General features: G+C 28.1%; 1 protein-coding gene across 11 annotated transcripts in view; it reads right to left on the bottom strand.

The window, feature by feature from the left end:
- The window catches only part of LOC145284745 (diacylglycerol kinase beta-like), a 616,369-nt gene that overhangs the window by 197,609 nt on the left and 392,485 nt on the right, over positions 1-26,275 (bottom strand). For all 11 annotated transcript variants that reach the window (XM_080133693.1, XM_080133697.1, XM_080133689.1 and 8 more), the window contains one exon: positions 20,003-20,079. In XM_080133693.1, the coding sequence (XP_079989819.1) occupies positions 20,003-20,079 (77 nt within the window). The remainder of the gene's footprint in view (positions 1-20,002; positions 20,080-26,275) is intronic.

The following is a 26,275-nucleotide window of genomic DNA, read 5'->3' as shown; positions in this document are numbered from 1 at the left end:
CTCTATTGAATATATATAATGAGGAATAATTTGCCCGGTGGACTAATTTGCAAAAAAAAAAAAATTTTTTAAATAAATAATAAATGCCGATGTAGTTCATTAAATTCCATCTCTGCTTGTTTACAATATCACGTCAGCTGATATTTGGGCTTAAGAATGAATGGCATGAAAACTCACTTCTGATTAATGTTTAGTTTTAACATATGAAAACAAAGAAATGATGTGCTGTGATTTTAAACGGCTTCCTTTATCATAAGTTGAATTCATTAATAAGAAAAAATTAAAATAAAATGGTGAGGTACACTGGGGATTCAACATGGGATTTATTCAATCTGTACCGATTGCTCTACCACTGAGCTATGTTTCTATGTCAACAAATCTGGGGGTTTTTAAGGAGAAATTATTTGTTGAGGTGTTATTATTTCCCTTGCCGGTGCAACCTAAAATATTACCCTGTAAAAATTCTTTTTTATCTATAAGAAAGAAAGACTATTTTCAGGATCCGATTTTTTCGATTTTCAATACTTATCGGACGAATATCTGTAAAAACATATCTAAGTACACTTCCAGACATATAAAATTACCTTTGTGTGAAATTTGCAAAAGATAAGCTCAGTTATTTCACAACCTATGAGGAAGGAACTCACACACACGCACACACAAAGTGACTTTTTTTTATAATAGTAGATTATATATATATATATATATATATATATATATATATATATATATATATATATATATATATATATATATATATATATATATATATTATTTGGGGGTAAACAGTTACATATGGTCGCTACAAATAGCCATCTGTTTCAGTGAAAGAATCGTCTTCAGGCGACCTGGAACCTCTCGACATCAAAAAAAAAAAAAAAGGGGGGAGAGATTAGAGAGAAATTGAAAAGGAAAAATGGAGCTCTTCAAAAAAAGTATACAAAGTTCATAAAGAGTTTATAAAAAATTGCGAGTTCTCAAAAAAGGGGATAGAAAGAGGATAAAAAAAAGAAAAAAACGGGATAAAAACGGGAAAGAACGCATTAGGACCTATTGGAAGATTGAAAACTTAACAACAGAATGTAAATTTGAAATTAAAGTGGGTCATAATTATACTGGGACTGCGGGTTGTATAGGAGAGTGGATGTGGAGGGGGTTCCGTTTATATTGAACGTGTCAGTGAAAAAAAAAGAGGCCTTGTACGTGTATGATTTTACTTCAAGAGTTACATGTCGTTATACGTTAAGTTAGGGGTGGGGGGATTGATTAATGCAGACATATTCATACTGAGACATCTATCTGTATATATACATACATACCAAATATACAAATACATACATGTGCAAAAGCGACACACACATACACACGTAAATATATACATATAAGAAAATACGCACACGCAAGAATACAAAACTATATTCACAAATAATCACAGGTATACATATATACAAATAAGTACAAATAGACAGACATACACACATATACCCATATACACACACATATAGACATTGACACACATACATATATATACACATATATATAGACATATACAAATACAGATATAGATACACATACATATATATAGACATATACAAATACATATATAGATACACATACATATATATAGACATATACAAATACAGATATAGATACACAAACACACACATACATATATATATACACACACACTATTTACATTATATATATATATATATATATATATATATATATATATATATATATATATATATATATATATATACATCAGCAAATACATCTATATGTACACCAACATATATACGTATGAATACAATAAATATACACAGACGGGCGACTAGCGAAATAAAACTACGCACAGAGATACTGTTATAAAACATAAGTATATATTTAATTAAATAGTATCAGGATTAAATTAAAATGAATTATATTTAGGATAAAACTTTCGATTAAAGACTATTTTGGAATCATTAAGAAATTATTAAAAAAAAATCAAATATAAATATGAAAAATATGCATATTGCTAATAATAAGTAGTTATTAGTATCATCATTATAATGAGTTATAAAAGGTGTTAAATTCCACCAAATTACTATGTGTTATGTAAAGTATTCATTTTACTAGTTATTAATTAAAGTTTATAATATTTATTTTATTTTATTTTTTGTATGAGCAGATTGGAGTTAGGTGGTACAAGTTTTAGAATTTTAGAATTGGAAATCCTATAAGAATAGTAAGAAGAATATTAAGAGATGTAGAAATATACAGATGCAAATACAAATAGGTACGAACATAAAGTATGCATATAAAAGAATATACGTTTATGCATGTACAGGTATATGATGGAGGGGTTAAATAAATATATGGTCATTTACGAAACGTCATTGGGTGTCAGGCGCTTTTCTTCATCTAAATTATAGATAAAACCTGAACCTATATATATATATATATATATATATATATATATATATATATATATAACTACTTAATTTACTCACATAAATTTATATACGAAAGTATAGATTTATGCGTAAACTTTAAGTATTTACTTCAAAAGTGCTCAATATGTAGGTAGAGCTAGTTAGTAAGTTATAAAATGTATATGGCGATTAAGCTACACTGAATATTCCGCGTTTCATCCACTCTAGGATTCTTCAGGCTTATGCGCGAATTCTGTGGTTGTTTGTCGTTTTTATATGTGCATCTTTTATTGAGATTTTAGTTAGCCAATCAGCTTTCTAGTATATATAAATTTATATATATAATTTATTTATATATATATATATTAATTTAATATATAAACTAACAATAAAAAAAAAACACTAACCTAGATTTAAAACAGATCAAGAAACTAAATATCCAGGCTAAATAGAGTACACACAAAGGAACAGGTCAACCAGAGGTCAAATAGGCCTTTGTCTGATAAATGCATGCTCATTGGCTGATAGGAAGGGTGCGGTGGACACTAGAAAGCTGATTGGCTAACTAAAATCTCAATAGAAGATGCGCATATAAAAATGACAAACAACCACAGAATTCGCGCATAAGCCTGAAGAATCCTAGAGTGGATGAAACGCGGAATATTCAGTGTAGCTTAATCGCCATATACATTTTATAACTTACTATATATATATATATATATATATATATATATATATATATATATATATATATATATCTCAAATTAAACACTGATCTCAAATGTTTGTTAGTCATGTTTTGGAAGGTAGATCTCACCTTTTAATTATATTTGAAATTCAACCATTAAAAGAAATTATTGTGTTAAATATTTCATCTGATAGTTCCCCAAAATGTCCTCGTCATTCCTGTTTTTTACAATTTATTATGAATTCATTTAATTCCATCTAAAATCTTCCACACAATTTCTGTGCTTAATCTGACCAGGCAACCTGTTCAAAAATTATATTATTCAAGAATTATTAACAATTCAATTTGTTAATTGAATTGTTAATAATTCTTGCTTTTGAAACCTGTCTTGATTGAAGAGAAATATTACAAAATATTAAGATTGAAGAAAAATATTTCAAAAAATGCCCATAAATTAGAAATTAAATTATTTTTTTAAATTTTCAATTAAAATCACCTCTCATTCTTCTTTCTAGTAATTTTTCCAATTTCTTTCAGTAATCATTTACTCTTTTTATTAGTTTTTCACTCTTCTTTATATGCCTTCCAATTTCAGTATTGCATTCCAATTTCCATCCAGAGATGGTGAAACTAAAGCTTAAATGCAATATACGATATCTTGGATAGAGTTTATATATCTTTAAAACAACATTTAGTTCCCTTAAAATAATATTTCTAATTATGCTACCAATCATTCCATTTAGTCTCGATACAAGTGTGAATTTTTTGAATATCTTAATATTAATTATTATCTTTCAGATTAGCGAAAAAAAAATGATATATTTTCATTATTTTTATATGAAAAACACTACTTTTAAATCTTTGAAAAATAAATTATTTTCTTTTAGTGAACTCAATATAGTTAATATACCATTAAATGGGAAATACTTACAAGAATCGATATCAAAAAAGTAAAACATCGATAAATAATTGCTCATTTTACTAAAAATATGATAATTTCACTTAGCAATTTGTTATTATGTGATATTACCTCACCATGGAAGACCATAAGGCCTACAAACAGTTGTTCATATTTACAAACAGTTATTATCTCACCCTTTTCCTTTTTGCACTTGACTTGGTTTTAAGTGTGGGGGACTTGCATCTACCACATACTCTCGTCCAGAAACATTTGGTCCTGATGGCAAGACAGTGTAAGACGACTAAGCGTGATACTAGATGCAGAAGTTGTCTCCAACATATACGGCGCTTAGCATTCACAAAATGGTCACTCATCTGGTACTGGCCAGCCTCATCATTGCTTAACTTCAGGCGTTATGTAGGTAATATATATATATATATATATATATATATATATATATATATATCGCTTATGAAAAATAAAATTGAACCCTTATATAGTTGATTCTTGACTTAATCGTCAAAACAAACGTTAAAAATACCTGGAAATTTACAGGACTAAATGAACTTATTTAGTTCTATAAAGGCTACTGTAGTTTCTTCCAAACTATCATTAAATGTGGGATTTTTTCATCTCACCACGCAAAATCTATAGACTGAGATAAAAGATGGAATTATTTAAAATTCGGGTACTTATGCTATAATATTTTTGCATATTCTTATAGCAAATCATCTTAAATCTTATTTAGAAAAAAATCAATTGGTTCAAAAAACTTTTTAAAAATATTCAAATGTTTTATCTATAAAGATAAAAATGGCAGTAAATGGTGTTTTTTTTTAGAAAATTTCAAATTCTTTTGAAAAAAAAAAGGAGAAAAAGTTTTATATTATTCTGCTTTTCATATTTTCATAAAATTCAGGCTTTTTTTCTTTCTGGAAAAAGAAAAGTTGCTCAAGAATAATGGATTTTAATAGATTTTAATTTGTTTGAAAAAAAAAACAACTTGTTTATTCCATTTTTTGGGTCGTGCCTATAAGTCATCTATGAATATTAAAAATAACAGAGTATAATATGGAACCAGAGGAGCATAAGAGTGTAAATTCTCTGATTTAGAATGATTATTACAAATTCTTATCTTCATAGTTTGGTCAAAAACTCTCTTACAAAATTATTTTATTAGAAATACCAACATTTTTCATTTTCACTAGTAAGTGATGAAATACTGCAGAGAATTCCTTCATAAAATCCAAATATATATAACATTCATACTATTCACAACCATCAAATCGTTTTTATAATATAAATACTTTTTAAAATAGTAAGTAATATTGATTTCTCATGGATGAAACAATGTTAATTACAATTTTTATAATCTATTATAAGATTTAATATGTAGTTTCTAATTATTAAAAAAAAACTTAAACAAAATAGATGTCAGTGAAACTAGTCTGAAATTACCTTTTAAAATAAATTGAATAGTTTTTATGGAGTGCTATTATTATAATTGCTGTTTATCATATAATGGAATATTTTCTTAGCATTGAAATGATAAAATCTTCATTTGATAAATGTTTCAATATTTTGGAATGTTATAGTAAGAATATTTTGGGATGTTCATAGTTAGAAATCTTACATAAAATTGTTGTGAACAATGGCTAAGATAAGATTCTAAATGCTTATGACAATGCAGAAGTTGCAAGTTAAATGATAAAATAGACAAATATATTTTGCATTAATAATACCACCTCAAATACCAATGCAAGTATTTTAGGCAGACACACTAATACTGAAATACATTATCGCCCATTTTTTAAAAATCAAATCAATTAATTGCCTGCTCTAGTTAGGGACCCCCCCCTCTCCCGCAGTGTACTAGGAAGAAGCTTCACAAGGTTCTCCGCAGTTATTAGTCCACAATACATTGTAATCTAAATTACACTGTTCAGAATCTACTGTTGATTTTATAAAATTATCTGTAAATAATGGTTTCACTTAAAGTTTAAAACGCAAAAGTCAAATATTTTGGTTCAATTATGCTCTCAACAGTAAAATTCATTTCAAATGTGCCCTTGCCTTATCTAAGAACCAACTGCTAATTTTATGAAATTTTGTCTGCATAATCACTTGTTAAACGTACAAAAAAAATCAAGTATCATGTTCCAATTGTGGTCTAAAAAGAAACATTCATTTTGGAGGTATCCTGTCTTAGAAAAGAACTTCTAGGTTTTCTGGTATTTAAAAATACTAGAAATCAGTCTTCTGCATCTCAATACCGACATAAGCTCCTGATTTTAATCCAAACTTGAAATGGAAGATTTATGTCAAATCTGTTGTTAAGGTCAATGGAAAAATGGCAGGATCATTCTACTGCATTAGATTATACCTGATTTATGATGTAATCATCAACCTCTATGGAAATCAGATACACCCTAAGATGAAATGCTGCGGTCACTTGCAGCACCATTTCTTGCATTGACAAACTACAAAATCAACTTCACAATCTAGTTGAGTATGAGCTATTTTCGTTTCTATAACCAGTGTCTCACAGAATAGACATTGCTACTCTTTCTCTATATCTTTATTTCCGTGAAAAGTGCTTGACTGAGCTCCAATACCTGGTTCTTCCTTGTAAAATATTTGCAGCAAGAACTCGTTTTCTATCATCATTCTGTTTTGTTTCATTACAAATTACCTTTTCTAACCCATATTCTTGTCTGTGTTTTCCTTAGTGACACTTCTAGGACACAACAATTAAGAATGCATTTTTATTTGCAAGTTTGTTAATAAAATAAAAATCCAAACAATTAACATTCTAAATAATTAAATTCACTTTTTCGTGAGAAAATTTTATGAAAGTAACATCTATTATATAAAAAGAATAAAGTGAAAACAATTCCCAAATATATAAAACGTAACAATTCTCTTTTTTTTTTTTTAAATATATACAATATTTAAAAAAAAAAAAAATGTTTTCGGGCATCGATATTCAAATCATACTGTAAACGTTTTTGATAAACTTGGTGTTTTTTTCTTTTATCACACACCTCCTGTAGAGGATAATAATTTCAGCCTTTGGATTTGAGATAGCAATAATAATCACTGATGAATAAAATCTTAATGTAAATAAAAATATTTGCATTTCACATTGTTAGATTCGACTACTTATTTAACTGGAGTTTCAAAATATGAGAGTAAGAAAAGTTAAAATTAAAAACTGTTTCTCGCATTTAATAGGAAAAATGGTAACAGCAAAAATACTAGAAAGTTAAAAGTTTAAGACCATATCAAAATAAGTCGTTGTTGTCCTTTAATGACAAAAAAAAAACTTTTAAAAAGAAGAGAGGTTTTCAAATCTTATGTTCATAGGAGAAAAATCCCTTGTGAAAAAACTGGTTGCATCAGCTAAAAAAGAAAAGGAAAATCTTTTGAGCAGACCTCAGAAGTTCAGCATTCTAAGACTCGATCTTGCTTACACCATTAACTTCTTCATGACATTGGCATTCATATTTTCCACAGATGCAAACTTTTTCTATAATAATAATTTAGAAACTTCTAAATACAAACATTGGAATATGTGCAACTACAGCCTTACACCTAACTCTGTTAAATAAATTAAGTTATACAGTAGGGTGAAACAAATATTCATACACATGAAAAATTGTATTTTAATGTATGTAAAATCCTTAAGTGAAATAAAATTCGATACATTTTATGTATAAAGATACAAACTACTAAAAAATAATAATAAACTTAATTCTTATGCTAACAGAAATTAATGTTTTATTTTTATTTTAAGGGGTGAAAAAAAGTATTTGTGCAAAACAACAAAATCATATTAATTTTATTTAATACTTTGTGGAATATTCTTTATTGAGTTCAACAGCTGCCAGTCTATTCCTGTACCTCTTAACTAATTAAAATTTGCTACAGAGCATAAGGATACAGAATGTACGTTTTGGGAAAAGGTACTATGGACAGATGAAACTAAAATAGAGTTGTTTGGTCATAATTTGGTGGTGGCAGCATCATGATATGGTGCTGTTTTTCTGCAAAAGGTATTCAATAATAAATGGTAAGATGAACGCTGGAAGCTACCAGAAAATTTTGCAAGACAATTTCTGTTGACAAGCTTTGGCTACCCCCAATTGATTGGATTTTTCAACAGGATAATGATCCTAAGCATACCGCTAGATCTACAAAGAAATAGTATGCTGAAAATAATGTTGTTTTGCAATGGCCAAGTCAATCCCCGAATTTATGGCGATATTTGAAAATTCAAATTGGGAAAAGAGCCCCTCAAAATATCAGGATTTTTAAGACAATATGCCAAAAAGAATTGGGGAAAATACCAGTTAATGTGTGCAAAGCATTAGTTAAGAGGTACAGGAATAGACTGGCAGCTGTTGAACTCAATAAAGAATATTCCACAAAGTATTAAATAAAATTAATATGATTTTGTTGTTTTGCACAAATACTTTTTTTCACCCCTTAAAATAAAAATAAAACATTAATTTCTGTTAGCATAAGAATTAAGTTTATTATTATTTTTTAGTAGTTTGTATCTTTATACATAAAATGTATCGAATTTTATTTCACTTAAGGATTTTACATACATTAAAATACAATTTTTCATGTGTATGAATATTTGTTTCACCCTATTGTATGCAATAAGAAATTATGGATCTTTGAAAATCGATAAAAATAAATTATTGTATTTTAATTATTGATTTTTATTACTGAGAATAATCGAGTATTCATCATCGATTCAGACCGCTAATATTTAACTTATATTTTGGGCAATTTTTTTTTAGTTGTTCTTCATTTTAATTTGTTTTGCGTGGGATAGGGATAAAGAGTTTTAAGTTTGTTTTTTTTGGGTTTTTTTTTTTAAAGCTTTTAAGGATTTGTGATTATATAGCTTTAAATGGCTAATTTTTGGGTATCATTTCACAAACTACGTGCATACTGCATAGTTAACATTATAATAATAATTATTACATGTGTGCAGTTATTTTATGATTTATTTACTTTTTACACTGGTATCGAATTTATTTGATTACCATTTGGATTTATGATAGCCGTTTACCTATGCAAAATACAGAGTTTAATTCATAAGTGTTGAAATAAACCTGCATTTTTAAATTAAGAAACAGTTGATAAAACACACAATTTCGATAAAACAAGGTATTGTGACAACAGCATAATTCATTAAGCCTGAAATTTGGTCCAAGGGAGAGAATCCAATTTTTTCATAGTTTTTCATAGCCCACAAATAATTTGTTAATTATTTCCCTTGAACAGTTTTTCTTTTAAAAATAATATATTTTTATTGTTATTGTGTCATGTGTCACTATATTATTTTCGTTTACGCAATTTGCAAATTTCGACAACACAGAGAATTTTGGTGCTTATTCAGATTGACACTTATGGCGGCAGTTAAAAGTACAGAAAAGTCTGTATGATGTAATTACTGTGTACGTACATAGAGACTTGAATTGTCATAGATATTTGAGTGGTCACCCTTTTTTATTCCATTGGATTTAATTCATTTTGCACGTACCTAAAGATGAAATATTTAAAAAATCACGTAATTTGATCAAGTATTTTTTATTTATTTAAGCAAATCACATTTTACAACTAAGCTAGTCGTAGGCCATGATTAAATCCAATGGAATAAAAAAGGGGGGGGGAACAACCCAAATCAAAATATTGAGGTGAAAAATCAGCCTTATGTTCAATGCAGTTTAGTAGTAAAATCGCTAAAAGTGGTAAATTTTGATTGTCTTAGTTTTAAATAAACTACTTGACTGATTTACGTAATTTTTAGAATATGACATCTTCATTCTATAACAAGTACACCATTCAGACTTTTCTGTATTTTCTTTACTTTTAATTGCTGCCATAAGTGCCAATCTGAATAAGCTCTGAAACTTTTTCTCCACTCGGAAATCAATTCCCTTTTAATAATCTTCTGCCTATCCCACATATTCTTTTTCGGTCTTATCGAGTGTCAACCAATTTCTATCCTCAAATGGGCGTTGATGATCCATTAGTAAATAAATAAATAAAAATTTTCCGGTATTTCCTGTAGCTCAAGAAAATAGCTGACGTGTGATAAATCAGTTTGAAGTCAAGATTTTTCACCAGCTGCGTTTATTCTAACATGTTTTTTTTTTTTTTTATGTAGGTTGTGTATAGGGTAAAAGTTCACTTTTGTTACATCTGCCGGCGCTTGTGGAAAAAGCATGCTCCCAGTTCCGGACCTGTATCGACGCCGTGGTTGAGGCTAAAAGTGGCTTGATTGAATAGATGTCAACTCTACTACATAATCAAGTTACCTGAACTGATTTTTTCAATAAAAGGTTTAAAATAAAGCTGTGTTTTTTAGGGAGACACTTTTATCGTTCGTTAAGGGACAACTTTTTTGTTCCACCATACATATTCCTGAAATTCAAATTTACAAATAGAATAATTCTGTAAACTTAAAGCAAGTATAAATACTAATATTTATATGACAATCCTAACCAGATGAAAAAGCTCAATAGTTGAGATAGAGCATTGCTATCAAAAAATCAATTTAAACTTTGTAAATTAGAGTCATTCTTCGAAACTCCATGGAATAAGGAAATTTTAAGTTTTCAACTTGAATTCCTTGTCTAATAATAAATGTTGTAATTTCTAATTTACAAAGTTTAAATTGATTTTTCTTATATATATATATATATATATATATATATATATATATATATATATATATATATATATATATATATATATACTACCAGTATTCTGGGTCGTAAAATACGCTTAAATATGATATTTCGATTGATACAGATTTTGTATTTATTATTATATTATATTGGACCCAATATATAGTAATGATTTGAAAAGTTAAAAAAAAAAATGACGCATGTGCCACCACCGAGAATTGAAACCAAAACGTTTAGCTTAGAATTTACTTTTTCCTTCAACGTTAATGCCTGAGCTATGAAGACATGTTTGCTGCAAGGCTAAAAATTGAAACATGAACATGATACGCATGCATATTCGTAATGCCATCATTCGACCTTCACCTGGCAAATTCCATTTTTTTTAATTTTCACTCTTTTGCACCAATTTTCCCCACCTAAAACCCAAACTTAATATATAGGGTATTCAAACCTATGCAAAACTTTATTTTTGTATAGGTTTGAATACTCGATATATTAAGTTTCATGTCTGTAGACCAAAAACTGACAGAGAAGTTTGGTAGGCATTATTTTTTTAACAAATATATATACGCATACATACATAGAAAGAGGTTTGTGTTTACTACAACTTGCAAATATTACGCAAGTATAAATCATGTAGAATATCTGAATGAATATAATTACATGTAAAAGTTAACTAAATGCCATAAGAAAAATGAAAAAAACTAATAGAGAATTAATTAAAATGAATGTTTAAAAGAATATGCAAATTGCTAGATCTTTTGCAGATGAATGCAATTCCACGACCCATATATAAGAAAGTTGTATTTTCTTTTTAAATAAATAGAAAAAAAGAGTTTTTAATATGAATATCAATACAAAAAAAATTTATAGGAGCATAGATATATATAAGGTACCCCAAAATGTATAAACATTTTTATGCTTCCCTTCACTTAAAAATTTCCTCAAATTCAGGAAATCAAATCAACCATTTTTAATGAAATTTTCAGCATTTATTAATTAACGATCACAGAATATAATGAACTCATTTTATTTAAATCTTAATGGAAATGTATTATTTTGTATAAACAAAAAACACTTTTGCTAAAGTTTTAATTTTAAGTACTAAAAAACGCATAAATTTATGGTTTTTTTTTAAATGAAAATGAAGCATCGTATATGTTAACAATTAAAATAATTTTTTTATATATATTTCAGGAACATTACGAAAAAAGACCGTGAAATCTATTTTAATGAAATCACTATAACTCCAAGAAAAATTAATTTCTCGAACTAACAAGATTATCATTGTGTTCGGACATTGTTTATTCAATATTTTCACCAAAAAATAATGATTGCAAAAAAGATTTCGTGTGATTTTAATAACAATTCTTGCAAAATTTTTAAATGTATCATAATATTTCCTAGTACACATGAACATCAGTGTAAGAATTCTTTTTATAATCTTGAAAATAAAAAAAAATTGAGGACCAAAAAAATATGAGAATTTCTACTAACGGTTAATTTGGAGAAGTACGAGTGGGAACGTTGTTAAAAACAAAACAAAAAAAAAACAGACATATAGGAGGAGAAAGTGAAACATGGTCTGTAATAGATAGGGTTAGGATTAGTGATGGTTCGGGTTTATAGTATTTTTTTTTTATGCCCTTCTTTCTTTTTGTCTTCACATTATCACCCTACAATCTTTTTTCATTTCTAATCTGAATGTTATAAAAGTTGTGTTTTTACCTTATTTTTTATAATGCCAGGCTTTTTTCTTCTTCTGATTGAAAGCATTTAACTTCAAAATTCCATGGCTTGAAAAGGTTTTTCACTTATTTCCCTTTCTTGAACCTTTATTGACTTGATAATGTAATAAAGTTCCTATGTAACTTTATACTTTATCTTTTGAACTTATTCTATCTTTTGCTTGTCTTAATAAGATATAGCTTTTTATCCTGATAGGTTTGTCTTATCAATGAAAATTTATTTTTCAGCTTAATTTTATTACTATATTAGACTACCCGTGATCCATTGAGTCAGTATTATGTTATATTAGCTAGGGGTTTTTTTTTTTGACATAACAGAAACATTTCTATGAAAGTATATTAAAATGAAAAAAGAATATAGATTTCTATGAGTCGTTCTGTTTATTATAATTGATTATTCTTGAAAAAAAAATTTTTTACAGTTACTGAATTATAAGTGGTTGGCCATACTTATAGGTAAATGTGCACTGAACAGATACCATAATACTTATTATAGTTAAATTCAAATTTTGATATATCTACTTTTTTTTTTTACATCATTCATTTCTGTATTACGCTTAAGTTATTTTAAACCCCACTCTTCTCATGTTAAATAATAATTTCGAAATAATAACGTTAATATTTCAGCGTCCCAATTGTTTTTTTTTTGTTTATTTTAAACTCCACTCTTCCCATGTTAAATATTAATTTCGAAATAATAACGTTAATATTTCAGCACGCAGGTCATGCGCGCATGCGCAACCGGATGTCGTAAACCGGAAAGTGTGTTACATACATCGTTACAAGGTCATTTGAGTTTTATATATATATATATATATATATATATATATATATATATATATACTAGCAGTTACACCCGACTTTGCTTGGGTCCTATGTACTGTTCATAAGGTTATGTGCATATGTTTATATTAAAAAGTGTGAATATGTAAAGTAATGCCTTTCTGTATAATAGCTTTTCTTAACTACCATAGAGAAAAGACAGACAGACATTCACTTTTATAGATAGATAGATAGATAGATTGGATAAAATATATAGTAATGATTTAAAAAGTATATATAAAAAAAGACTCAGCGCCACCACCAAGAATCGAACCAAAACGTTCAGCTCATGATTTATTTTGTCTCTGCCGGCAATGACTGGGCTATGAAAATATCTTTTCTGCAAAGCTAAAAATTAAAACATGAACCAATAGCTACTATGTGATGCATTCGTAATGCCGGCGTTCAACCTCCACCTGGAAAATTTCATTTTTATTTTAACTTTCACACTTTTGCACCGATTTTTCTGGGCTAAAAAACAAATGTAAAGTTTCGCATGGATTCAAATACCTTATATATGAAGTTTCCTGTCTGTGGATCAAAAACTCTAGGAGGAGTTTGGTAGGCAAAATTTGTTAAACCAAAATATATACATAAATATATATGGAAACAATTATTTGTTTACTGTAAAGATTTTAGGCAAATATTATGCAAGTATAAATCATGTAGAATATCTGCATGAATATAATTACATGTAATAGTTAACTCTAGATGATCATCCCATAAGAAAACCGGAAAAACTAATAGGGAATTAATTAAAATGAATGTTTAAAAGAATATGCAAATTAGCTAGATCTTTTGCTAGTGAATTCAATTCCACAACCCATATATATGAAAATTGTATTTTCTTTTTAAATAAATAGAAAAGACGATTTTTAATATGAATATCAATACACACAAAAGAAAAGCGAATTCATAGGAGTATTCATAGGAGTATAGCTAGATAGATATGGTGCTAGAACTACTTGAGTGATGCTTTTTTTTTTTTATTATTATTATTTTTTAGTTCTTCAAATTTTAGTATCCACTGTTATTTTCTTTTAATAGATGTCAAAAGGAGGCAATTTTGGAAAATTGTTTGCAAACTTTTCAATAATACTCAAAAATTATTCTGACAAATAGTAAGGTTTTGGAAACAAACTTTATTCATGGAAATTCCACTTGATGCCAGGCATAAAAGACAAAATGGAATTTTTTTTCAGTTGTGATAGAAAATGAGTTTTTACTGTGAATACTGTTGCAAATTCATTCATAACCATCTACATCAGACAATCATTTTTTATGTGTTCATGATGTTCATTAGATGAAAATATAGAATAGTTAACAAAGTCCTTCCTTCCCATCGTAATAATAATTTCTACACAATCCATAAACTACAGAAGATTATTTAGAAGGCCATTCTTAACGTTGGGACAGTGGGAGAGCTTTTGTCTGTACTTTCAATTAACAATTTAATAAATAGATAAATAAAAATTAGTACAAAACTTGACAAACTGGAAGATTAAGCAACCAAAAATAGGAACTCTTTAATACCAGGAATTAAATTTGTTTTAGATTTGGCGTATTCACTTTGATGGTTCATGTCTGGGATTAATCAATATTTGAATTCACTACTAAATTTACTTATGCATTAAATTTCATTTGGGAAATTTCGTTTTACCAACAAGGGGTGAAATAGTAGGGAATCAATGAATCATCTGTTACAGAAGATCAGAAAAACATCTGTACCATCGGTTTCAAATATAACCAAAGGGGCCAATGTCTGGTCTCCTATGTCAGATGTGGAGAAAATATATTTGGATAACAAAGCTATTGAGATTGTCAAGAAGTTTTGTTACCTTTGTGACACCATCAATAAAGCAGACACTAGTGTGATTGCAAGAGTGAAGAGTGGAAAGAGGAAATTTAGGGAACTGGTATTATTACTAACCAGCAGAGCATTACCACTGACAATCAAAGTAAAGAGTATATCAGGCGTGTGTATGCAGTGTGATGATGTATGGGAGTGAAACCAGTAACAGTTGAGAACATACATGAAGAGAAATCATATGAGAATAATATGATGGATATGCAATGTGAGTCTTAAAGACAGAGTAAGGACACTCTTATTGTATGGTTGCATAAAAAGAGGGGATGAGAGCTCTTGTAGAACAACTAAGCAAATCCAATTCATAAGAGGAAGGCCAAGGAAAATAGAAAAAAAAGAGAAAAAAGAATAAATAAAGACCTGGTCAAAGATAGATTAATTTGGCTGGTTGGTTGGTTGATTGGTTTTGTTTTATGGCATATCAACCCTTTTCAGGTTATTTAATGTCGAATCCAGTTATTTTGAAGAAAATAATTTTTAATGAATATATGTTTTATTTTTTCAAGTTGGTTTCTATTTAACCCATAGTTGGGACCTTAACAGGTACTACCACTCCGGGTCAGAGTGGATCTGGGAGCAATGGCAATTAAAGGGTGGCTCCACACTCCCCACAGCCCGCAAGCTGGGGCCTCATCATCGGATATAGGACCAGATTAATTTGGAAATCAATTTTTAAAAGTCAGCCAACACATGTCAGCATGTAAAATGGACACTAAACTGAATACTATGATATACTCTCCAATCAAGGTTACTGAATTTGAATCTTCTAGAAAGTTTTTAGATTATGTTTTTAGAAACTAGGCAGTAGTAGTAGTAGTATTGTGTTTCTTTGAACCAAATTGTTGGGATTTGGTTGGCAGTAATATCTCTCCATATAAAATGAAGGAGTGAGAAAATAATTTTTAGGTACTTATACAGAGGAGACCCGTTTTTCTATGAATGTTGCTTCAGCATATTCTGGCAACTTATGTAAATAGTTGCAATACTGCAGAATATATGCAGCAGGCGACAGTAAATAAATTGGAAGGAGTGGTCCTATGACGTTGCAACTGTTTGGAAATTACAGCAAGAGGGTATCATTGGTGTAGAACACACCATGAATAATTGGAAAAGTTTCCTACGAGATATTTGCAAAGAGTACTTTCTTAGGAATTCCTGGTAAAAAATCGAAAATCGGTACTTGTACAGTTTAGTCAAGACATTAAAAAATGAAGATATCGGAAAAAGATTAAATTGTATGTATCCGTTATGGGACAAAGTTCTCTGAAAAAAAATTCACTTAATCTCATCAAGTAGTTTTTTTTTTTATTTTACAGCAAAAAAAAAAAAAAATTTTATGATACCGAGCAAAATGTTCGATTTTTAGGAAGAAAATCCAGTATTAGAGATGGGGAGGGGTGTCAGCGCTTTAACTGAAGTTATCTCCCTTTGTCATTTCTAAAATTCAAACAATTTTTTTTAAATCCAAGATGGCCGCCTTCAACGCACTCTCATAAAAACGTGTTTTTCCGCTGTAAAAAAAAAAAAAAAAAAAAAAAAAAAAAAAAAATACTTGATGAAATTAAGTGAAATTTTTTTCGGAGAACTTCGTTCTATAACGGATACATACAATTTAAACTTTTTTTCGATATTTTCATTTTTTAATGTCTTGACTAAACTGTACAAGTACCCGAAAATCTTTAAAAAAACAAACAAACAAAAACCGCCTACTCCCTAACCTTAACAGAACAAAAACAAAAACAAAGTAGACACAAAAGAAAGCCCATTTTGCTATGATTATTTTTCGTACATCTGCTAATACAAAACAGTAATACTTCTTACAAAAAATAAAAAATAAAAAAAAAATTTAAAAAATAATAATACATTCACGTAAAAACGGATCGTAACGATTTTTATTTTTGTAAAAATCTGTAAAGGGAGAGAACTACTTAAGAAAAATCTTTCCACTGACTATTCTTAAAGGGAAGTAATCATGGAATGAGCGGTGATTCTTTTTGGGACGCCAGTACGCGAGCTCGCCAAAAAGTACGCCACGGGCCAAATTTCATTCCGCCATAAAAACAAATTTCTACAGAAAAAAAACAAACTTATTTTTACACTTTTATCTCGCGAATAAACATGAAATTATATATTGAAAACCGTGTTTATTATTTTTAATATCTAACAATGGAGTTGAAGTCAATGATTTCAATTTTAAAACAAAACTAATTTTTTTTGGTAAATCTCTGTTTGGCGTACTCATGAATTATTTTTTCTAAAGAATAAAATTGAATAAAGTTTATTTTTACAAGAATGTTCAGACATTTACCTAGCGAATAAGTATAAAAATATATGTGAAAAACCGCGTTTATTATTTAAAAAAAAATCCAAATTATACATCGGGTCTGAAGTTGACTTCTTTTTTTTTTTTTTTTTCTTAAACGAAAGTGACTTTATTTGATAAAATTGTGTTTGGCGTACTCATGAATTATTTTTTCTAAAGAATAAAATTGAATAAAGTTTATTTTTACAAGAATGTTTAGACATTTACCTAGCGAATAAGCAGAAAAAAATATATGAAAAACCACGTTTATTATTTAAAAAAAAAAATCAAAATTATACACCGCGTATGAAGTCAGTTTCGTTTAAGAAAAAACAAACAAACAAAAAAAACTTGATACCCGGTGTATAATTTGGATTGTTTTTTTAAATAATAAACGCGGGTTTTCCTATATAATTTTATGCTTATTCGCTAGGTAAATGTCTGAAAATTCTTGTAAAAATAAACTTTATTCAATTTTATTCTTTAGAAAAAATAATTCACGAGTACGCCAAACACAATTTTATCAAACCAAGGCACTTTCATTTAAGGAAAAAAAAAAAGGAAGTCAACTTCATACCCGATGTATAATTTGGATTTTTTTTAAAATAATAAACGCGATTTTTCCTATATATTTTATGCTTATTTGCTAAGTAAATGTCTGAATATTCTTGTAAAAATAAACTTTATTCAATTTTATTCTTTAAAAAAGATAATTCATGAGTACGCCAAGCAGAGATTTATCAAAAAATTAGTTTTGTTTTAAAATAGGAATTATTGACTTCATCTCCGTTGTTGGATATTAAAAATAATAAACACGGTTTTTAATATATAATTTCATGTTTATTCGCGAGATAAAAGTGTAAAAACAAGTTGTTTTTTTTCTGTAGAAATTTGTTTTTATGACGGAATGAAATTTGGCCCGTGGCGTACTTTTTGGCAAGCTCGCATCCTGGTGTCCCAAAAAAGAATCACCCTGGAATGAGTTATTTTTCGTGACTTTTGCAAAAACAAAAAATCTAAAAAAAATTTATATTTTTAAACATTAAATGAAAGTTTCCAGGTGAATTATTCGTTCTTTACTATTAATCGATTAATATCAAGTATACAACAATGTGTTTTAAAAAATAATTTAAGAAAATTAAAGCAACCTAAAATATCATTTCTTCACAAATTAATTTAGGTTGCTTTAATTTTAGTGTAAAATAGTATAATTTAAACTTGAAGGTATTATGAAAACGACAATAATTTGAAAGATAATTTGAATATTAAGTTGAAGTGAAAAGAAAATAAATATTCGTTTGAAACTATTTTAAGTAAATAAGAAATATAACATGTATATGTTTGTATGATTATTACTTGAGTGAGATTAAAACTATAACCTGAATAAGAATCGAGTAATTGATCATAGCGATTGAAAAGCTGATTTATAAAACCTGAGTATGTTGTTGAAATATAAAATATGTATAAAAAATAAAATAACCCATTGTAATTAGGAAGCTGACATTAAAATAATAAAGAAAATAAAGACTAGTAGAGAAGTAGATGGCTTTATTTTGAATTAATGGTGAAAGTTATATTTCAAGTATAAATTTCTTTAACACAAAGTTTTTCAACAGCTCAATAGTGTAGGACGAGAGGTATAAATATTTTATGCTATATGAACCACACTGAATACAAAAAAAAAAAAAAACTCTTCCAAAATCACAAAATCATTTTTTATTTTCTATTCAGAGCCTACAATATTCTATTTTCGGACGGACGGACGGACGGACGGACGGACAGACACACACACACACACACACACACACACACACACACACACACACACACAAATAGTTTTTAAAGGGTCAAAAATGGGTCAAAACTGAAAAAAATCATTATGTATTTCGTACAATCATTGTAGATTATTTTTAATTTTTAATCAGTTCACATGCATGTCACGTTGGTACAGTGGTAACATCACCAGCTTTGAATGCTAGTTTTGCTTTTGGTTTCGATTCTAGCTGATGGCTCCCAAATACGTTTTTTTATACTTTTGAAATCATGACTCTATAATAATATATATATCAAATCTGGACAAATTAAAATCTCATATTTAAGCGTATTTTATGACCAGGCAACTAGTATATATATATATATATATATATATATATATATATATATATATATATATATATATATATATATATATATATATATCAGAATATTGTAGGTTAAAGGAGAAAAGAATGTGTATTTAAAAATTGGAGGCCATAGATATTTTAAACTTTTCTTTTTTAATTTTTCATATTAGATGCTTTTAATATGAAAAATAAAAAGTTTAAAATGTTTTAAAATCTTTCTTTATAACTTTCACCCAAACTCTTGTCCAGAATACAAAATCATTTTTTTTTCTTCATATTAATTTAAGTTTACACAACACTTCCTATTTTAACCAATAAATTTGAAAATATTTTTTCAAAGAAATTGTTTACGGTATAAACTAAATACTTAAAATGTTTTAGTTTTTAATGTAAAATTTAAAAAAAATGGTTCCGTTTATTTTACCTCATCAGGATTATATTTGGATAATACTCCATTCCCACTGAACTCTTTCATAACATCTTTAACCTTCTTGGTGGAATCTGAAAAAAAGAAAAAAAAAGTGAAAAAAGAGAAGTGCACTTTTCTTCATTTTTTCCAGCACTGTCAAAATTAAGTTTTCAACATAAATTCACATTCAATAATATTGCTTATTATATTGGCAAAATAATTGCACTAAAAAACATGGTATATCATAATATATATCATAATAGTAATTTTTATTTATAAGAATACAACAAATTAGAATAGAGCCAAAGTTGCAAGTTATGTTAACCTAAAAAATGCAACCATCGTTCATAGGTTTAACATATAAAACAAAGTAAGAATATATATATATATATATATATATATATATATATATAAAGTAGTAGCATTCGTGTGTGTGTGTGGTGTATATATATATATATATATATATATATATATATATATATATATATATATATATATATATACACATACACACACACACGCAACTCTCCAACAGCTCACACCACTGGACTGATCCTAACCAAACCTGGCATGATGATGGTCTCCCACCTATGAATGGTGCTCACCATTTTTCAAGGTAAAGGTCAATGTCATAGTATGTATATATATATATATATATATATATATATATATATATATATATACTCTCCTACAGCCACTACCACTGAACCGATCATGACCAAATCTGACATGATGATGGTTTCTGATCTAGGGATGGCGCACACCATCAAGGTAAAAGTTTAAGGTCATATTTGGTGCATCTCTTCATAAACTCCTCTACCTAGGGATGATGCACACTAAGTTGGTGTATCTTTTTTATATCTTTGATAAAAATATGTTTGTGATAATAAACAAATGTTAATCTGAGCATACATCAAAGTCCTGCGCAGGTACCTTTCCTAGTTTGTGATATTTCAGTTAACCAAAATGATTAATATTCTACTATTATTACAAAAAAAAAAAAGAACAAATCCTTGTACTATGGGTGCAGCAATGAACAACTATTTTGCTAGAATAAATATTTTCAGTTATTGAAAGGTATTGCATCATATGGATGAAGCAAAGACTCATTAGTGTTGCTTCATCATCACACTTGTTTTTCTTTTATTCATTGTCAATTTAGATGACACTGATGCTATGGAAACTTGGAAACTGAATCAAATATCTTCACTTTGTCATAAATGGCTTAGATTGTAGCTCTACACAAGTTTAATGAGCATGTAATAAAACATAATATGGTGTAGCAAGCAGCTCTGTATACCATCATTTGCCGCCAAAACAAAACTAACAACGGATCATTTTTACAAATTCTAATAGAAGTTCTTGCAGGAAGATATGGATAGTCTTACTTTAATAGATGTTAGTTCCATGCCTTATAAGCAATATATTTGAACAGAAATCATTTAAACCTGTATTTAAATAGGAGCTAACAACTGTTATGAAATTTAAGAATCTGGTGTTCTCTATGAAGCCGGGACACAAAAACACTGTGTCAAAATCTTATTTTCAGATGGATCTACTGTGCAACAATTTAGAATGCATAAAAAAATATGCATATGGCTTCTTTGTAATTTCAAACATGAAATATCTACAAAGCTGAATGATTTGTAGTATTATGTCTAAACTGAAACATCTAGACCGTTTTCTGGTTTAAAAATGGCTATATGGATGTAAAGCTACAGGAAGCATGCATATTTATCAATGCATGATAGACTCAAAAGGCAGAACATTTTTACAATGCCTTGCTTTCTTGCCATAGGAGATGTTTGCAAAATAGTCAAAATAGTCAATCGGTTAAGGTTGCAGGCAATCTTCAAATGCTGAAGCATTGAGAGTTGTTTAAGAATTATGGACAAAAGACTTGCATTCTTAAAATGACTTATTCAATCAATGATCAAAAGAAAATGGCAACTATTCCAAATATTGACATTTGATTTGGTTCTACTTTAATATCTTGTCTTTAGTTTCTAATTTAGGAATCCATTGGACAGATAAAATTACATTAAATACCATTTTTATCAAAATATTTAAGTTAAAAGTGTTTACAGAAGTGTAGTACCTATTCAAGTTCGAATCTAGAAATAACCTCAACTGGTCTTCATGCATCTCAGCATGATAGAACACACAAAATATAGCCTGTCGATAATGACTGACTGTTCATATGTGGTGAGGAGCCACATCCTTCTAAAGGTTACCCTACCCTATTAATATACATAGATATAAAATGAACACAGCCGATCTAGAGGAGTAAACCTAGAGCACAAACCCTACAATTCCATGGATTTCAATTATTCTTATCAACAATCTGATGATCTGGTTTGCAGATGATCATATATATTTGACCCAGTTAGTGAAGTACCATGGATTATATGCAGCTTTGTCATGCTGCATATATAAGCAAGCATAGATAAAACAAAATGAACTAGTTTCACGGCTAATTGATAGATGACTCACGTCAATTACAATATCAAATATCAGTTTTCTGCGGTAAATTAGAATGGATGCGACAAAGTTAGTTAAAGCAATCAAAAATAATCAAAGGATCAGCAATTCAATGATGTCAAAAACGCAAATTGAGAAAACAAAAAAAAATACCTTTATCTCCATATATAACATTTTGATTGCAGAAATTCCCCTCCGGACCAAATTACCATAAGTTTGCTATAACAGATGTTACATACAAATTTATTATTTCTCAACTATTATCAACCATCTTATGTAACTTTAGAATGCTGTTTTATACACATTTATTCGTTATAATAAAATCCTGCATTACATCCTAGGAGAAACACCATCACGATCGCCAATATCTTTAGAAGAAGTAGTTCCTAAATCTAAATTCCACCCACCGCCCCAGTCAAGACCATGAAGATATATACACATTATAACTATATTGTGCTGACACCCTTCTTAACTGGGTCATACACTTATAGGAATACAATTACCTTTCTACTTCCCGAATAAAAAAAAAAATTCTCCATACTAACATTCCAGCTATTCTCATTGGCTGAGAACATAATAATCTATTATTCCAGAATAAACACCTTACAAAAAACGAACACGTCAGACCATAACAAATATGAACACTTTCTCTACACAAAACAATAGTTTTCTGAATATTAAACCAAATACAAAATTATTAAACACTCATAATCATAATGTTACATACTTATACCCTTACATTTACGTGCAACTACCCCCTACAAAAAACAAAAACAAAAAAAAAATCCGTGAAACAAAATACATACAATTTATGGATATCATTGTTTTTTTTTCTTTTTTCACTTACGGTTATACTGAAGAAACCGACAACAGTGCTATTTCTATTTGTTGTTCTTTTTTAGTTTCACTTTGTTTTAGAACAGAACATTTTCTTCTTTATACATTTTTCTTTATTTACATTTTTTTCAATACCTATGCACACATTAACATCACATATATAATCCCCCCCCCCACACCAAAAAAGACAAAACAACCCCGAAACATAATATTTTTATTAACGGTCACCATTGTTTACTTTGCGTTTCCTGCATTAGCAGCTTAGAATTCAGTTGACAACCCAATATCGGATGCATGTGTTTTATTGTAGACAAATAGAGACACACTTTCCTTTAAGATGACGACTTTTTTTCTTTTGCGCCCCGGGATCCTTACAGCGATTATCAAGGTTAAATATGGAGCAAATACTCGGACACCCCTTCCCATTCCCCATTTACAGGTTGTCTATTCCAAAAGCCATTCTTAATATAGGAATGTTGCTGGTGACAGAGGAGGTTGGGAGTGTCTGTTCTGAAAGCCGTTCTTAATATGAGGAGGTTGGAGGTTTGGCAACAACAACCATACTTTATTGTTTTTACGAGGGGGGGGGTGCTGTTTGATTATAGACCAATTTCTTATTTTAAAGATCCACAAACACACTTTTCTTTAAAATAACGACTTTTCTAGTTTTTTCACTAATCTCATTTATATTTGTTGGATACAAGTAGTTCTGAACAAATCTAATTCTATCCGAACGACACTGCCACCCCCAAATGTCTTTGTTGGTTCATAGTATTTGTACATGGAGATCATGACAGCGATTATCAAAGTTAAATTTGTGGCAAATATTTAGACTACCAAAATGGGGTGTCTATTCCTAAAGCCGTTCTTAACATGGGGATGTTGCCAGTGACCATTCCAAAATCCGTTCTTACCATGCAAAGGTTGGGATGTCTATTCCGAAAGCAGTTTTTAACATGATGAGGTTGGGTGTTGGGCAACAACAACAACTGTACTTTACTTTTTCTTTGAGAGGAGAAGGGGGGGCGTGCTTCCATCGGGCAACGCTGGTTAACGGGTCCTGCTAGTTGATAAAATAAAAACAGAATCTAAAGAGAGAATGTACTTTCAATTTAGATTTGAAAAAGAATTTGGTAAATGGAGAATTTCATGAACTGATGAAAGATGAAAGAAAAGCAAATTCAAATTAGAAAAGAAAAAGAATCAAGTAACAACATTATTGATCTTTTTCTCTTTCCATTTCTTTGTTTTTAATTAATGACTTTATAATGTTTTTAATCTAATTTATAACTGTTTATGTTTTTAATTTATAACTTTATAATGTTTTTAATCTATAACTTTATGTTTTTAAGCTATAACTTTATAATGTCTTTAATTTATAACTTTATGTTTTTAATTTATAACTGTTTATGTTTTTAATCTAATTTATAACTGTTTATGTTTTTAATCTATAACTTTATAATGTTTTTAATTCATAATTTCATGTTTTTAATTTATAATTTCATGTTTTTAATTTATAATTTCATGTTTTTAATTTGTAACTTTATAATGTTTTTAATTTGTAACTTTATAATGTTTTTAATTTGTAACTTTATAATGTTTTTAATTTATAACGTTATGTTTTTAATTTGTAACTTTATAATGTTTTTAATTTATAACTTTATAATGTTTTTAATTTATAACTTTATAATATTTTTAATTTATAACTTTATAATGTTTTTAATTTATAACTTTATGTTTTTAATTTATAACTTTATAATGTTTTTAATTTGTAACTTTATAATGTTTTTAATTTATAACTTTATAATGTTTTTAATTTATAACTTTATAATGTTTTTTATTTATAACTTTGTTTTTAATTTATAACTTTATAATGTTTTTAATTTATAACTTCATGTTTTTAATTTATAACTTTATAATGTTTTTAATTTATAACTTTATAATGTTTTTTATTTATAATCTCATAATGTTTTTAATTTATAACTTCATAATGTTTCAAATATTATTCAGTTTCTTTATATTGCTAATGTAAGAATACATTTCAGATGAGCCATCTGTGCAAGTTATGAGTGGATCCCCTAATTTTTATCATTAATCCTTTGTAATTATTTCTAATTAAGCCATAGAATTTTTAGAACGTCATAAAATCTTTGTAACTCGAGGTAAATTTTAATGTCAAAAGATTAAATTAGTAAAAAAAAATTGTAATAATATTCAGTTATTTTTATTAAGCTCAAACGTATTTAAATTTATCTTTTCAATACATGAAGTTGGACATTTCTCTTTAAATCAATATAACTAATACAATATATAAGTAAATAAAAATAAAAACCTATTTTGTTAACTAATCATGGAATTTCCATGGATTCTGCTGATTATATAGTAAACATGATTGGAAAGATAATACTTTGAAATAATAAAATTTATAAAATCCAAAATGTTACCATAGAAATTGATTGTAGCAAAAAAAGAAATTATCATAAATGCAAGAACTCTACTTAATTAAAAATTGCAACAAGAAAAATTTTATGTCAGTATTTCTATGTCATGTTTAACATTATTCCGACAAATTTAATTATTCAACTAAATAATGAAATTAATCTAAAGAGGGTGTTTTCCTTAATCTATTTAAAAAAAAATACATCATCTGGATTAAGCAAGTTTGTGGCTTACATTTGTAAAGAATGCTACAGTATTAGTTGCAGCTTTGAAATTTTTTTTAAAATTCTGAACTACAAATAAAAAATGCATCTCTCTCTCTCTCTCTCTTACTCTCTCTCATTTCCATCCTCTCCCTGTTCTCCTTCTCCCCACTTACTTATCCTTTGATTTCAGTTGACAGAAGTTGGAAATGAAACAGATACTACACTTTATTTAGTAGGAAAAGATAATAGATACGGTTAAAAAAAAGAAGAAAGAATTGATGCTAAATAATATATGAAGTACTCAATATAAAATTTAAAAAAAGAA

Source organism: Euprymna scolopes, chromosome 9 (genome assembly GCF_053919585.1).
Source record: "Euprymna scolopes isolate OS-2025 chromosome 9, ASM5391958v1, whole genome shotgun sequence".
Classification (NCBI taxonomy): Eukaryota; Metazoa; Mollusca; class Cephalopoda; order Sepiida; family Sepiolidae; genus Euprymna; species Euprymna scolopes.
Note: the sequence above shows the minus strand (reverse complement) of the source record. Positions and strands in the feature narration are given on the sequence as shown.